Raw genomic sequence first — 17,155 nt, forward strand, 5'->3', positions numbered from 1 at the left:
CCCCACAAACTCAATGAGAGGAGCTTGCAAACAGAGCTCCTCTCTCTTCAAAGTCTCGGGCCGGACTGGGGCTTTGGGCGGGAAGACGCCGAAAACAGCTGTCAAGCCCTGCCCCCCCAGCCCAAGAACCAATCAGCGTCCCCTTGGCCTGTTGCCGGGCTGGGACAAATCGCCCTCCTTCCTGCAATGAGGCCGGGGGAGGGGCAGTCTGTAGTCTTTTGAATAAAGTTTTCTCTTTTTATGCTTTGTAATTTCACCTGCCTCTGAGTGGATTTTTAACTCAAGAAAAAGGGGTTTTACTCTGGTGTAGACACACCTCAAGGCTATTTGTTCAGCAACCTACTAAGTTCTCTCCAGGGTCGTAACAAGGCTGGAGTGGGCCCAGAGACAAAATTTTAAAATGGACCCCTCGCTGATACACACACACTTCACAATATATAGTCATGTGACTTGCCTCTGGGGGGGCCCTTGAGGCGTGGGGCCCCCCAGGCAGCCGCCTCCCCTTGCCTAATAGTAGTTACGCCCCTGGTTCTCTCACCACGTATAGGCTGCATGCGGGAGGTTTTTGTATTTTTCCATTCAGTAAAAGAAAGAGAGTTTTCCTGGAATTTTGCCCACACCAGGGAGGGATTAAATTCTGTTAAAAAGTGGTCGTTGGTGTATCAGGGTAACCTTGTCCCCAATAAGGAGGTTCATTCCTGGGCAGATGGAGCCCAATAATCATCAGCCCAGATGATTATTAACAAGATCAAAGGTTTATTTACTCTCAAGTAGTAATGGTATTGTTTGGCTCATGCTCAAAACAAGACAAAGGACCATACAGAGAGCATACATTTTATACTCTTAAAATTGTTCTCCAGAACAACATGTTGTTCAGCGACATAGCAAATACGTCATCATGACTTGCTAAGATTAGGGAATAAACCACAAACATGCACGCAGGCAGACAGACAGCCTTATCTTAAAATTGTTCTACATTCTAAATCCATGGTCACTCTAACCTGTGGGGGACGGAAAACTACCAGAGAGAATACACAGTAGTAAGCATCCTTCTAGCAGAGCAGATCCTTGAGTTTAGTTAAACATAATGGCATTGCTTATGTCAAGCTGTGAACTTCTATGCATTTCTGATTTACTATACATCAATTCCCCCCTTTCTATTGTTCGTATCTGTAGCTTCAGATCCATTAAAGCAACCTATCTCTCCCTCTAGGGTGAACCAATACTACACATACATCATACGCTGAGACCATAGAAGACATCATTATACAAAGTTCTATCAAAAACCCAAATATTAGGGCAGCCAATTCTGTGCATAATCACTTGGGGAATAAACTTGGAACTCCAGTGAGCAGAACTGGGCTGTTACACATATCAAGTTCACATTCTAACTAATCAAATTGAAACAAATGCATGCTTACTCACAAATAAGCCCCACTATGTTGAACCCGAGGGGAAATTATATTTACAAATTAAAACAAAAGCCAATAGGACAATTGAAATAACTGTCTTTCACAAACAGAATACGTTAGACTGCGCTTTTTGACATAATTGCAATACAAGCTCAAATTCAATACATCACTCATTCTTATTCTATGTCCAGTCCTCATGGGGCAAGTGGGTAGGGACTGCAAATCTTCCTTAGTATATTCAGGGGTCAAAGGCAAAGGATGTGGATGGTTTACTAAGGGAACATGGAAAGCAGGGATCGCCTTCAATCAAGCTGCAAGCCTGGCAATGGAATCAGCAAAGGCATTCCTTTGCACTATAGGGTCCTGCCCACCCTGATGTCCCTTGCAATGCATAACTGCCACGGCTGTGGGCTGAACTGCCTGTAGCAACTGAGCATTTAACAGTCTGATCTGATCCCCGTCCAGCCTACAAGGCAGCATCCTATAGCCCGCAGCCAATTCCAACGCTTTATGAAGTGTTACCAGTTCTGCCAGTTGGGCACTCGTTCCAGGGGGCAGTGGGGTGACCCCAAGAACAGAGGATGCGGTGACCATAGCATAGCCTGCCCTTCTCCTCCTATTAGCATAAAGCTGCCTCCATTCATAGTTTATTCCCAGAAGGGGTAAATCCTTCAAGTCACTGTGAGCAGAATAGTTCAAATTTAAGACTTCTGTGCATACATGGCTCTCAATAGGTTCCATATCCTCTAATGGTAGATAAGTAGCAGGGTACACAATTAACACAAGTAACAACAAGCAAACAGAAACAAGCCCAAAGCCATCACAACCATCAGTGCACATTATCATAAGAAGCAGTTCTGTACAGGAGAAACAGTAAATAATTTCCTTCTGACAACCAACATGGTTAATAATGTTACACCAGGATATTACGTACATCTGCACATTTTTATACACAGTTATCTTATTAAGTCCATCAATCAAAATAAAGGGCATACTTACTAAGTATTCCCTCATAGCAATGACACCCACGTCAGAGAAATAGGATAATCCTTGTGTTCACATTGAAAATATGCCCCCCCTTGTTGGACAATGAGCATATTGGAAACATTTCAGAGACCATCATCAAGACTGGCCCTCTCCTTGCAAGTCCAACAATACACACAAAACAGCATTAAACGACTCCTCAACTTCCTGGGAGATGATTATTATCGCCCTTTCCAGTCCAATTACCCCCAGACTGGATAGGATTGCCCTCCAGGCCATGTGAAACCCTGTGTTCCACAATGCCATCGGACGACGTTCGATGCCAATGCTGAAAGCTAGATTCAATACTCTGGAGGTACTGCCACCCAAGGGGCCCTATAGGTTGGGACGTAACGGCCCTTCCACTCAGGGGGTCATGTTTTATATGCTGTTCGGCTACAAAACTGAAACACCAAGGCTATGGCAGCACTGGTCTCCTTCCTGACACGCCCAACCACATGGTGTCTAGTTTACTTGCCTCTTCCCTTTAATCTCATAACGGGTAAGAAATGAAATATAGGTAGCACAACAATGACTCAATCTAGTAGAAATTTCTGTTCTCTCAGTGCTTCTTCCCAACAATTGAAAGACATCTTACATTGGTCCTTCAGGCTGGAGCACCAGTCAGGGAATAATCCCTGTGGCTGGCACAGATGATGCTGAGCCATAGATACCAAAAGGGGTACCCCAGATGTATGTGTCACCCCTGCATGTTTCATTGCTCACCAGAATCCCCACTAGCCTTGTACTCCCTCCATGCTAATGAACAATGTAACTGAGGTATCTGTATGTTCTCCATCATGCAGAGGGAAATACTTCCCCACATTCAGCTGTGCACTCTGACACTCCTCCCGAGGGGGCCCATAATCATCCTATGCGGGGACAAATTCCCCATTCACAATGCCATCAAGCCAGGTGTGGGCACAGTAGCCATGTGGTATCATTTTGGATGCCAATAGGATAATGCAACCAATTCTCCACTCTCCACCATTCAGGTACTCCTAAGAAGAACCAATACCTTCCTCTTGCATGGCTAAAGGTCTTAACCTGGGCCCCACCCACCCCCCCTCCATGTGGGTCTCCAAGCAAGGTCAATGTTGCTAACCCAAACAGGACCTCATCCCACACGTGGGGGCCTTATCCAGCATGTGAGGGGTACTGGACCTCCTAACCAGGCAATTTTCGCAGTATGTTAGCATGTGTGCACACCCAGCAGACCTTAAGCCTGGTGGCAAGGACTACTGCCTGTACCTTGGGGCGGGGTTTCACTTGGCCCCAAGTGGTTGGGAACAATATGAATACAGCAACCCACAGCCAAACCTGAGTGACCAAACAGATAACTTGGCTTCTCCTACCCCACTGAGTTGGGGCACCCAAACCAATATCTGTGACAGAAATCCACAGAAACACACAGAAATACACAAAAATACATTCACAAGTATGCTGCAAGAGCCATCCCCAATCCCACAGTCACAGACATTAAGGCTCCTCAGACTGTACACGTAGAGGCTGGTCAGCAGTAGGTTGGGGACGCAGGCAAATCCGGTAACAAGTCTCTGCACCAGTTCCTGTACATACACCTGCTGTTCATCATCCCCCCTCACAAGCAAGTCAAAGTCATTCGTGATATTCGAAATGGGAACCACCCATAGAACACCCCAAAAAGGGGCAAAAGGGTCAGACGTACATGAGAGAGCCAATGGCAATGCTCTAACCCAGTTCCAATGAAGCTCCAAAGCCAAACATGTCAAGTGTTTCTTTAAAAACCTATTCATCCAGGAATCCTTCACCCAGCAAGGCTGCTTGACATTTTAAATCACGACGTGAACGCCCGTTCCCCCTGTTGACAACCACAACCTATCCCCTCCCCCCTTCTTTGAACACAACTGGGTGTTAAGGATCAACTTGGAGTCTACAAAAGGCTGGGGTCGTCGAACAGGTAGAGTCACTGTCCCTCACGGGGAACGAGAGGCACCAAGTATAGTGGGTATAGGCTTCTCAGGGCACGGATATATGCAAGGCCGTCCTCTGGATGCATACAGGCCTTCCTCAGATATTTGGCATCAATTCAGATATTTGGCATCACTATAATAGCAATAGCAATAGCAATAGCACTTACATTTATATACCGCTCTATAGCCGGAGCTCTCTAAGCAGTTTACAATGATTTAGCATATTGCCCCCAACATTCTGGGTACTCATTTTACCGACCTCGGAAGGATGGAAGGCTGAGTCAACCTTGAGCCCCTGGTCAGAATCGAACTTGTAACCTTCTGGTTACAGGGGCACCAGTTTTACCACTGCGCCACCAATATCTAATTCCATCAGATATTTGGCATCAGTAACTACAACACTCCGGGATGTATGAGAAGCAGGAACAAGAAACCTGCATCACGGCCTTTTCCTCGAACCCAAATCAGGGCAGCCAACGGATGTTCCGTCATCATTGGCCTGGACTGGATATATAGATGGGGAACCTCCCTTCCAGGTAGCCGCTGTTGGTTAGCCTGGCCTGTCGGTTCTCCTCCCGATCCTCTCTCCTGACCATTGCCTTGGTCTTTGACAGATAGACACCCCTTCCGGGAAAGATAGTTCAAGGCAATCCTGCTCATTTTTAGGAATAAAAGACAGATGCATGAATTTCCAATACCCCCCCCCCCTTTCTCGGGTAGGGACATCATACTGAGACTGAGTCCCTGAATAGCCCAATACAATAAACAAACCTGAGGCTTTTTTCAATTTGATCTTTTGGCATTTTCTTTCCAACTTATGTTTTGCTTTCCTGCTTGCCCTTTTTCCCCTTCCCCAAAGTCCAAAATAGGGGATGTCCTCAACTGGGGCTTGCGACAACTGCTGTTGACAACAGGTAAAATGCTTCACCCAATGAGCAATCCGGAGCAGGAGGCAAAAACAATAAAAACCCAAAGGGAAAACAATAATGAAGTCCACATCCTTCCCCCCTTGTGGGAAAACATAGTCTTATCATTCGAGAGGCTACAACAGAAATTCCAGCGCTTAAATGTCACAAAGGCCCTTTGGGTGGAACTGACAGTCCCATTCCCCCATCGCCTCATAGATTCTCTCTTATGTCCAGCTGTTCTTCTGAAAAGTCCAAAGCAGTGTACTACATAAGTCCTATGTCTGTACACAACAATCTTTCAAGGCAGGCCAGGCAGTTTAAGAGGCTGGTCCAATATCACCCAGCAAGTGTCATGGTCAAATGAGGATCTGAACTCAGGTCTCCCCTTCCTAGCCCAGCACTCTAACCTAAGTGGCTACCTACATACTCACAGATTTCTGTCAGGGCAAGACCATTCAGTGTATCACCCAGTGTATCTGACAGCGTTTTCCATAAAAGACTGATTCGTCTGTGATATCTGGCCCTTGGGATGTTCACTGTCCCCATCTAAGCCACGTGCAAATAGTGTTCCAGCTCTCCATCTTCAGCCTCATTACTAGCAAGCTTGGTAGGGTTACAATATCCTCATAAAAACCTATAGAAAAGAAACAGTACCCGCCCAGTCCAAGCAAAAATACTATACCTTGTTGAAACAGGATTTAAAACCCCTTACATGAGGTCCAGTGTCTCATGAAACAAACAGGCTTCCTTATTAAAAGATATCATCAAGAAAAATGTCCATAGTTTCGCCGAGGAGTGAAGCCTGTGATAAACACAGTTATTATCTATTCTCTGGTTTGGGTTCAAGGAAAAGAGAATATTATCTATCTATTCATGGTATGAAAACAGGGTATGGATTCCATGATAACACACAAAAACCTGATCCCTTTCAATCTGGGAGGTTTTCCAGGTAATATGCAAACCAGTCCTTTGGAACTCCCTATCACTTGCAGGAGTGGCCAAACAAATTTCCTTTCACCAATCCCACATCCGGGATCCGGAATGTCAAGATTCAGCTACTGTGAAGGCAAAGCAGGGCTGGCGATAGGACAAATTTATAATGATGGCAGCGATACCAGAGGAACAACTTTGGTGAACAAACATGAGGGAATGATGCAGCATTTTTCTTTCCCCCGCATTGGCTTGCTTTGAGACAAAGGCTGGGCTTAAATCCGCCATTTGCTATTCACTATTTGCTACAATTTACTTGTATACCACTTAGGATGACCAGGTCTCAGAAGCCTTGTGCAGATGGTCAGACTGGTAGATCTATGCATGGCATGAGGAAGGAAGGCAGAGGTGCTCTTACCCCTGGTCTTCGGGTCTGAAGTCCAGGGCCTCCACATCCCCTGGGGCCCCCCAAATCCTTTTTAGTCCCAGGTGGTGTGGTCACATAAAAAATGTGTTAACAATACTGGGGGTGGGTTCCCAAAGCCATTAGATCCAGGCTCCAAAATTACCGAGGTGCACCTCTGAAAGCAGGAAATGAGATTGCACACTAGTCTCATCATTGTTTCCAATAGGCCAGTTCTCATGATCCAACTATCACAGCTATGCTGCCAAATGTTGGGTCGCAGAGGGAGGAGGAGGTGTGCGCATTTCTGATTCCTGGTTGCCTGTGTGGTAAAAACAACTAAGAAGCGTCCGTGTGTGAAGGTTCACTTGTGGTTTCCACCTTACTTCAAATCTAAGATTGCTGATGTTGGTTACCCATGCAGAACAACCGCTACTAAGCCTACACACACAATCACTTCTTGGTTGTTTTCACCACACAGATGACTGGGAATTGGGAGTGCACACACCTCCTCTTCTCTCCACCACCTGACATGGCATAGCCAATAGCTGAATCATGAGAAATGGCCCAATTTATTGATCATAACAGTAGAAATGGAAGGTAGTGATCATGTATTCAGAGTCTACATGTGTTGAGGTGTGCACGTGTAGGTTTTTGGTGCAGTAGTTTTTTATTAGTGCCTATGAGAGCTCCACTCATGGGATAAATAATGGTCTCAGGAGGGCTCAATTCATTAGGACTGTGGTGAGGCTAAGAGTAAAAGTTCCCCTCCTGCCATACCATGATCAGACCCACCCCCCATGGCTATTTTGCAAAGGATAATCAAGAACATCTGGCCCAACAATCAATTTGCTGTAACATGTAGTTTGGTCTTCACCTATGTGCTCCTGCCTCTCTGGTGTGTGTGTGGGGTGTGTGTTTAGAATAAGGAAACTCACCTTGGGCAAAGAAATGACAAGCTATGGGACTGGTTTGAAGAGCCTGAGAAAACCATTTAAAAAGATTTCAGATACAAAAGAGCTGTAATGGGTTGAGATAAATATGGCAATGCTTTAGCATAACATTGGTTCCCAGAGCAGAACAAGGAGCGGGAGGGAAAGAAAGAGGCAGAACAAGAATGATGGAATTGTTCCAGCCAGTTGGACTATCTAGCAAACCTCTGAAAGCTCCATCTCCTGGGCTCTTCCTCTTATCAGACTGCATATTTCTCTCCATTGTGCCATGCCTTTGCTCCCCAGTAACAAAGTCCACCTCTCTTTAACCGGAGAAAGCAGCTGCTGCTTGGCTGCAGCAGCCATAAATAAGCAAAAAAAGGCCTGCAATGCCTGGCAGAAGCACTCAAAGGCTAAAGCATCACAAAGTTTGGCTGCGTCATTGCAGAGGAGGTAATGAATTAAGGGAATAAACATGCAACCAAATCATGTATGCAGATGGGGAGGGAAGCTGGAAGTAACTGTACACATCATTTAGAGGAAATAAAAAGGGCAGAGAAGTAGCAACTGATTTAAATGTCTCGGATCCCTGCTGAGGCTCATTTCCTAAATCAGGATATGTTGTCTGCCTTTCTGTATCTTTTCCCCTCCTTCAGTATCCTTGGCTGGTTTCCAAGGACTGGTTTCAACTGTTTTTGGTTTTTGTTTTGTTGTTGACATTGTTTCAATTTTTGCTTTAGTTGTTATTTAGAATCCATAATATCACGCTCAGGAGTCAAATACACCCTGATTTCTGATCTTCAGAGCATTCTTCTGGCATTGATTCAAATGCTGCCTGACCTTGATGATCAGCGGTTCAGTTCAAAGAGCCCATTGACTCCCCCCAGCTTCCCGTTTGCTTGCCCAGAAGGAAAATGGTGAAACTGAAGGGGGCTCTCCTTTTTGCTCTATGACAAAATGGTAAGAGAAAAGCGCATTTGCCCTGAACCAGAGAGGCTGATGGATAGATGGGGTTTGGCTGTCCAAAAGAAGCACAAGGGCCAGTCTGCATGTTCGGTAGCAAACACAGGGCTGAGGTCCGACTGCCGCTCCTCTGCAGCAGAGAAGTGGAGAGGCATGATTTGCAAGGGAGAGGCAATGGTCAGGAGTGCTTCTTAAGCCTTCCACAGCTCCTCTTTTCGCATCTGCTTTCTCACTTGGCATTAAAAATGCACAGCTGTTGGAAACCCCAGCAGCAGGAAAGATGATGGGCGGTGGAGGAAAAAGTAGAGGGTGGGCCAGCAAGAGCAACATAGGGCCAATTCAAATGATACCTTCAGTGGCACATCTGTAGAAGAAGGGATGTTCTCCACGGATGTCCCAATGCCTTCCCAGTGTATTCCTTGATTGTGTGTGTGTGTGGGGGGGGGGCTTTAATTCATATAACCCCTAAAATTATGCTCCAAATATTGGTTTAAACAAGTACTTGGAGTGTGTGCTTAGGGACCATTCAGATGAATAGCCCCCACATACAATCAAGGGATTTGGAGCACATCCCCACAGGCACCCTCTCAGTGCTCCCTCCCCCTTCATCTTCATGGGTGCTGGGTCAGGTATCATTTGAACCAGCCCATAGGAAACATTAGCACAAGACTGGCTCTCTGGGGCCACCTGATGCCCAAGACCAGGACGTTTGGGTCCGTGGTTGTATCCCAGCTTGAACTGCCGGCAGTTCCATTCTCCTCCTAGAGACTTTGGTGGCACAGAGAACAGAGATTCAATGCCTGACTTGCAGGGCTCTTGGTAGAGGCTCCAGAAAACTCAGGCCTGAAATGCATTTTATGTATGGGTTTGTTTATAAACCAGCTTTCATCATTGGCCTCAAGTACATCAGATGAAAAACATCACAAGCAAATCAAATCGATAAAATCATAATTGTAAAAACCAAAAGAATGGCAAGCACCAATCAACCACTTCCAGCAGCAGGTAGGAAGATCTCATAAGCCATACATAGCCATCGCCCTTCCAGTTCTCCTCTGAATTCTCCTTTGCAAATGAAAATAGTGAATCTTAGGTGGTGATACTTTTCAATGGGCTTTTGTGGTGTGTTTTTAAAAAATTGTTTCTCTGTTGCGGTTTTTATTCTGATCTTGAATTGTCCTCCTGATTATACTATTTTTAGTTTACTTTTTATAGTTTTTTCCTAAAATAATATTGTTATACTGGCTAAATTTAACTAAACCTTAAACTAAATTAACTTGAGGAAGTCCTAATGAAATTTAGTAGTCCTTTAGATAAACTCCTGAGTACTTTTACCTCTGAGTAATTCAGTCAGGATGTAAGCCAATTTTTGTTTTCTAATGAAATATTAGCCACCTTGGATAGTATTTGTGGAAAGGTGGGATCAAAATGTAAATACACAGTGTAATAGTCTAGAGAGTGATCAGCATTAGACATCTGAAGATTTTGCAGTAGAAGTCAACATTTGACTGAATTTAACAGCTAGCCTTCAGCATCAACCAGTATTTGACATGTAGCAATGAATATTGGACAGTATCACACAACATAAATATAATAGCAATCAGGATTTGAGGGGGAAAGTTTCATGTCATATTTCATTCTCCAAATTCAAATGATGGGTTTTGAGGGCAAATGTAAACATTGAAAATTTGACTTTTGAAACTGGAATTTTTGGTGGATTTCAAATTTTTGAAAAATATCCTCTCAGTTCTAAATCTAGTCAGTCCTTACCTGGGCCTCAAAGAGGGAAGGAAAAAAAGAGAAAAGTAAACCAGTGAACAGAAGGGTAACTAGTTTCTGGCACTCTTTTAAGGCAGAGCTACACATTTTAAGAAACATGAAATTGTTTGCCACCAAAAATGGAAGCTGCATTTCATGTTTCCCCTTTTGTATCATGTAGTACAACTTTCACCTGCATCCCACAAGATGGAATAGGGATGGGGAAAGAAATGGAAACACAGGGCCAGTTTGAGTGATATGCTCAAGCCACATGCAATTAACACAAATGAAAAGGGTTTTAATTGCAATTCATTTCATGGTCAAGTCAAAACCAGCTGTTTTGATTCGGCCATGAATCTAGCCGGCTCAAAACCACGTTGATTTGATTCGGACTTGATTTTTCTAATTGAATCCAAATTGATTCAACCTGTGCTGTTGGGCGTGGGCGTGGGCGGAGAGCCTCATGTACTTTAAAAACAAAAGTTAATTATTCATTGCAGAGCCCTCAGCAGTGATGCCACCCACCACCATCCCCCTGAATCTTCTGGGCGCTCCTGTGAGGAAGAAGAGCTGCATGGAGGCACCTTTTCACCACGCCTCTGGCAGGAACAGACACATTGGTAATTCATACCTGGCAGTGGTGGGGAGGCAGCGATCAGACCCACCATCCCTCTCTGCTGCCAGCCTGGTCAGGGAGGTAGCGATTGGACGGCCATTCCTTCCTGTAGCCACTCAGGCTGGCCACTCGCACTTACTAAACTTAGCGCTGGGCTAAGCCACCTTTAAATGGCCTCTGCACAGCTGTGGGGAGGCCATTTAATGGGGCAGCCCAGCATTCTTTTAGCCAGAACGCCAGTATTTTTGTGCAAAAAACACCAGTGTTCTAGCTAAAAGAATGCTGGGCGCAGAGGCCATTTAAAGAAAGCTTAGCCCAGCGCTAGGTTTAGTAAGTGCGAGCGGCTGGTCAGGCTGGTCTCAGGGAGGCAGCAGTTGGAGGAAGTTCAGTCGCTGCCTCCCTGCTGTTGCCAGCTCTGAATGACTGATGTCTCCGCTCATGCTAAAGGAATGGTTCAAAGGGACCTCTGTGTGCCTTCTTCCTCACAGGAGCGGCCAGTGGCCACATGGGGATGGTGGCGGGACTGGTCACTGCTGCAGGCTCTGCAATGGATAAAGGTAATTAGTTTCAAGGTGCCCCAGTGCATATTTTTAAAGTACGTGAGGCTCTCCTCCCCCTCCCTCCCCACTCACATTGAAGGCCGAATTGATTCTGCTAGATTCAACCTCTAATCTAATCACCCCTTTTGGGGTGATCCATTTTGAGGAAGAAACACTCGAATCAGCCAGATTTGAGTCGAATCAATTCATTGCCGAATCAATTTGCACTTCTCTACAAATGAACACATTCCACTCCCTCTCTCATCATGCCATTCCTTTTCTAATCACACGGGAAGGATTCATCCAAACTGCCTCCTCACGTGCCATCAAAATACTGCTGTAGTATTCATTCCATTCAATTCCATTCATCATATTTATATACTGCCTGATAAATTTATTTATTTATTTATGGCCTGAATTATACATCCAAATTACAATATAGAAACAAAAACAAACAAAACATTTTCACAGAATAAAAACAATTAAAAAAAATTCACAGAGTGAAACAAAACAATTTCACAAGATAAAAACAAACAGTTTAAAAATAATTTAAATTAAAAGCCTGAGAAAACAGGTGTGTCTTGAGGTCTTCCTAAAAGCAAACGGATGCATTCTAAAGCCCTGGGGCAGTCACAGAGAAGGCCCGGCCCTGAGTCACCACCAGATGAGCCGATGGCAACCAGAACCAGACCTCCCCAGCTGATCTTAATAGGTGGCAAGGTTCATGACAAAGAAGGCAGTCTCTTAAGTATCCTGGACCTAAGCCATTCAGGGCTTTATAGGTAATTATCAGCACTTTGTATTTTGTTCAGAAAAATATCAGCAACTAGTGCAATTCTTACAGAATCAGTGTTATATGGGCCCTTCAGGTTGTCCCAGAAATCAACCTGGCTGCCGCATTCTGTTCCATTTATAGTTTCTGAACTATGTACAGAGGCAGCACCACATAAAGTGCATTACAGCAGTCAAGACTGGAGGTCACCAACATATGTACTATTGTTTTAAGATTATTTACCTTATTATTTAAGATTTATTTACGGTTGTCACCGGCTCATTTGGTGGTGCCTTGGGACTGGACCTTCTCTGTGGGTGCCCTGAGGCTTTGGAATATGCTCCCTGTCAAAATGAGTGCATCTTCTCTGTTCGCTTTTAGGGAGAACCCGAAGACACACCAGTTTGCTCAGGCTTTTAATTAAAATTAATTTTAAACTGTTTAATTGTTTCTATCCTATGAAATTGTTTTAACTTTTTATTCTGTGAAATTGTTTTAGTTGGTTTTACTCTGCTTTATATTTGTTGTGTTTTAAATTCTGTACACTGCCTTGAGATCCATACATCAGGCTGTCTGTGTGTGGAGTGGGGAGTATGACTTGTCGCCTTAGCTAAGCAGGGTCCACCCTGGTTGCATATGAATGGGAGACTCGAAGTGTGAGCACTGTAAGATATTCCCCTTAGGGAATGGAGCTGCTCTGGGACAAACAGAAGGTTTCAAGTTCCCTCCCTGGCTTCTCCAAGATAGGGCTGAGAGAGATTCCTGCCTGCAACCTTGAAGAAGCTGCTGCCAGTCTGTGAAGACAATACTGAGCTAGATAGACCAATGGTCTGACAGTATATGGCAGCTTCCTATTTTCCTATGTTCCTATGTTTTTGAACACTTAGTAAGTCCTTCAGAGCTGCTTGCAATTAAAAACACTAAGAATAATTTAACAATTGAAATCAAAAGGCTCTGTCTCACTGGCTCTTCCTTCCCTCTAAACTAGTGTTTCCGAAAGTTAAAACTGAGGGCACACTTCACTCTTAATTAATTTCAATCTCTTACCAAGCATGAACAAAGGGATTGTTTTGTACTCCTCTTCCCCCCCACCACCACCACATACACACTCTTGATTCTATTGCTGTACATTGTTACACACAAATTGTGGTGGGTTGGAATATTTTAATAGATGGGATCAAAGTAATAGTATATTTCCACTGAGGAGTTTCCATGATGCCTTGATTGTGCTTTCTTTCATATACTTTATGATGGTCCCACTGAGACAAGCTAGGATTACTGGCACTTGGAGGAGGTTGTGCCTCCTGTTTAAAAGGAGGCATTCTCAGAGCAATGACATATAAAGATCCAGAAGGCAACATCTCTATATTGGGTGTGATTGAACCATCCAAGAAATATTGCATATCTGGCTCTTGAAAATGTCTGTCCATCCACTCATTGGTGAGAGCCCCAGTCTGTGCTAATCCCATAGACCCATCAGCAGTAAGTCATACTTGGCTGCTGAATTCTATATTTGGTTTTAGCCAGAAGATACCCAAAGAATAGGACATGAGAGATTAATAGAAAGCAGAAAGCATCCCTTGATAATAACAAAAGAGAGCTAAGCAGTACTAGAGGCAGATGCTCATTCGGAAGCAACACTAACTGAACCCTCTCTGGAGAACTCTGTTCTGTATCATGCAAAACAGAACACCCCTAATTTAGGATTTAATAGCTCCAACTCTCTGGTGGGTTGAGAGAGGGATATTAATTCTGCCACAATATTGGATTAGAGTGGAGGCAATGGCAATTTGTTTTACCTGTGGTATTGATTTAACTCTAGCAGATAATGGCCTGACATGAAACAGTGGAAATGAAAAGGAACCTAGCTAAGCCTGCAATTTCCATATGCTTTGGAGGAATCGCCATGAGGGCTACTTGCAAGAAAGAACTAGCTCTTGTTTTAACTAACAGCATGGCCACTGGTTCTAAATGCCACTCACCCTCTGCAAGTGATATTTGTAATGAGGACACCACATACATAATGGTCGTGGCACCTAGTAGGAACCAAAGGAAAACCACAAATGTTTGCAGTTAGGGAAGTAGCTTTGGGGAATACTGGCTAAAGAATAGAAAGCTAGAGCAGGCACCATTTTAAATAACGTAAAATAGTTCAAGGGAAATTCCTTTGGTGCACATGTCAATCTCCTTTCTACATGATTCATCCATTATTGAGGAAGTTTACAGTATTGCAGTGAGGAAGGTGCAGGTGAAGTGGTTGTTCTCAGCCAGAGGTGCTCTTACCTCCGGACCTTGGGGTCCTGGCCCATGGCATCCAAGGTCCAGGGGGGCCTCCAAATGTCCAGGGGGGCCTTCTGTCACCACTCCACTGCCAACCCTAACCCACCACACCAAACCTCCAATAATAGCCACCATGTGTGTGGCTGGGGAGTGGGGGATGATCTGAGCAGGTCCCCCCCTGTAGTGGCAGCGGTGGGAGGAGTGGCCTCTGGGCCTGTCTATTTGGCCCAGTGGCTCTTGAGAACTGCGAGGTGCTCCAGCACACCTCTGCAGTTGGAATAGATCGTCACAAGCCCATATCATCACAGACTTGCAATGATCTATTCCAACTGCGGAGATGCACTGGATTGCCTCACAGTTCTCGAGGGCCACTGGGCTGGATGGACAGGCCCAGTGGCTGCTCCACCTGCCGCCGCCACCACCACAGGGGGGAAGCCTGCTCGGATCACCTCCCGCCCACGTCCCGCCCAGCCACATATGTGGCAGCCACAAAAAGGCAGCAAAAAGGGCAAAGGGCAGTGCAGTGGTCAGGGCAGTGGTGGGTGTGGGCAGCAGCAGCAGGAGGCTGTCCAAGACAGAGGCCTCTCAAGTTTGCACTAAATTTTTCTAAAGGGGGCCTCGTGGTGGCAGGGGGACCTTGCGGTGGGGGGGGGGCTCCAAAGCCTTTCAGGTTGAGGTGCCAGAAATAGCTAGGTTTGCCGCTACTCTCAACAGTAGTGCTGCCCCTCCTGGGCAGCTTGTGGCTTGGGGTATAGAAATTGACTACATTAGCCTTTTCTTTTCTCCAGAAAAAGCCACTGTTGTTTGCCTATCCACATGGTTGTGTTCCCAGCCTCTCCCAACTCAGGCCTGTGAAGCCATCCAGAGCTGTGTACCTTGCATAAAAGTATAGCCCACCCCTAGTCATGTAACTTGAATTCTAAGTCATTGAGTGATTCAAGACATGCACTGTCTTTCATGTTAGAGTGACAAAATTTAAAGAAAATGCAGAATCCACATGCAATCATGTTGGCCTAATTCTGTGCCAAAACTAGGGCCATAGGCCCTCTCTTTCTTATCCAGGCCCTTTCTTTCCTATCCAGGAGTTCCTATGCCACTTGTAGTTGTAGCAATTGTGCTACGAATTGATCCAAAGAGTTATTCTGCCAGCTGTCAGATGAGGATAGAGCTTATCAAGATGGGTAAGGGACTCACCAAGATCCATAGCATTGTAAGAAATTAAGTTTTAGGATTTTAAAGGATTACTGATTCTTTTCCGGGAGTGGCCACTCCTACAGCAGAGTCCCAGCAAAACATGGGCAAGGTCCTCCAATAGGGATGTGCACAAAACTGGTTCGCCCGGTTCAGTTCGGATCTGAACCGGGTCCAAACCAGGAGGGGGTGGTTCGGTTTTGGTTTTGTCCGAACCACCCCCTGGTTCGGTTCGGACCGGTTTGGATCAGTTCAGACACCTGAGAATTGGTAGGATGGTAGCTGGCACCCAGGGGTACCTGTCACCCAAACCCCAAAGCAACCGGACACTCGTACGATTTTTTATGAATTTTTGAAAATTATTTTTATTTTTTCTGATAGGATATAATGGGACTCGAACCAGGACATTATTCCTTATTGTGGAGCACCCATTGGTGCCAACAACCATGCAAACCCTGAAGCAATCAGACACCCCTATGATTTTTAATGAATATTTGAAATATTTTTAATTATTTTTCTCATAGAGTATAATGGGACCCAAACCAGTCCATATCCCCTATTGTGGAGCACCTAGGGGCGCAAAAGCAGGGTGGGTGGTAGACAGACAGGGGTGCCTACCACCCACAAAATCCCAAGGCAATCAGACACTCCTCCGATAATTGGTGAATTTTTAAAGTATTTTTGAATTCCTCATAGAGAATAATTAGGATTGCAGCAAATGTATAGCTTCACGTCGGGGGGGGGGGGGAGGGGTGTCCTAGAGCAGAGTGTGGCAGGTGGTAGTTCCTAGGGTGGGCAAAGAATCTATCAGAATTATTTGAAAGGAAATTGGCAAAGAGCTAATTTTTAAGTGATTTTTGAAATTAACGCGTCTAAGGTTTTTCTCCATAAAGAAGCATGGAGGTGTCAGCAAATGTATAGCTTCACGTTGGGGGCAAAGGGGTTGCCTAGAGCAGAGTGTGGTGGGTGGTAGTGCCCAAGGGGGGCAAGGAAGCTATTAGAATTATTTGAAAGGAATTGGGCAAAGGGCTGGTTTTTAAGTGATTTTTGAAGTTTATGTGTCTTTAAGATTAGCAAATGAGCGTGGATTCATGGTTTGTCATTGAAAATCTTATATGTTACCAAAGAATGTACACTCAGAACACCTCAGAAACAACAAAACCCAGTACCTCATGGGTTAGCAACCCATGGGGGTGGTTGGCACCCTCGCTCTGCGCCACCCCAGCATCCCCCAAGTGCAGCCAACCTTGGAGAAGCTGCTGCCAGTCTGTGTAGACAACACTGAGCAAGATGGACCTATGGTCTGACTCAATATATGGCAGCTTCCTATGTTCTTCCTATGTTCCAGTTATGGGGCTGCTGAAACCTCCATTCTTCCCTATGGAGAAAACCCTTAAAGCCACTTGTGGGGTGCTGGGGTGGCCCAGAGTGAGTGGTGGTGTAGTGCACAGAGGGTCTCCAGAATGAGAATTATGGTGA

At 45.1% G+C, this 17,155-nt stretch overlaps 1 protein-coding gene across 11 annotated transcripts in view; it reads left to right on the forward strand.

Annotated features, from left to right (window-relative positions):
- LOC128351680 (uncharacterized) overlaps positions 1 to 17,155 on the forward strand; it is a 337,204-nt gene that overhangs the window by 274,515 nt on the left and 45,534 nt on the right. Inside the window, exon 1 of one of the 11 annotated variants that reach the window (XM_053311415.1) lies at positions 8,484 to 8,520. The exons of the other annotated variants lie outside the window; for them this stretch is intronic. Coding sequence (XP_053167390.1) covers positions 8,510 to 8,520 — 11 coding nt within the window. The 5' untranslated portion in view covers positions 8,484 to 8,509. Of the gene's footprint in view, positions 1 to 8,483; positions 8,521 to 17,155 lie in introns of those variants that run through there. 11 annotated transcript variants of the gene reach the window in all.

This window comes from Hemicordylus capensis, chromosome 3 (assembly GCF_027244095.1).
Source record: "Hemicordylus capensis ecotype Gifberg chromosome 3, rHemCap1.1.pri, whole genome shotgun sequence".
Taxonomy (NCBI): Eukaryota; Metazoa; Chordata; class Lepidosauria; order Squamata; family Cordylidae; genus Hemicordylus; species Hemicordylus capensis.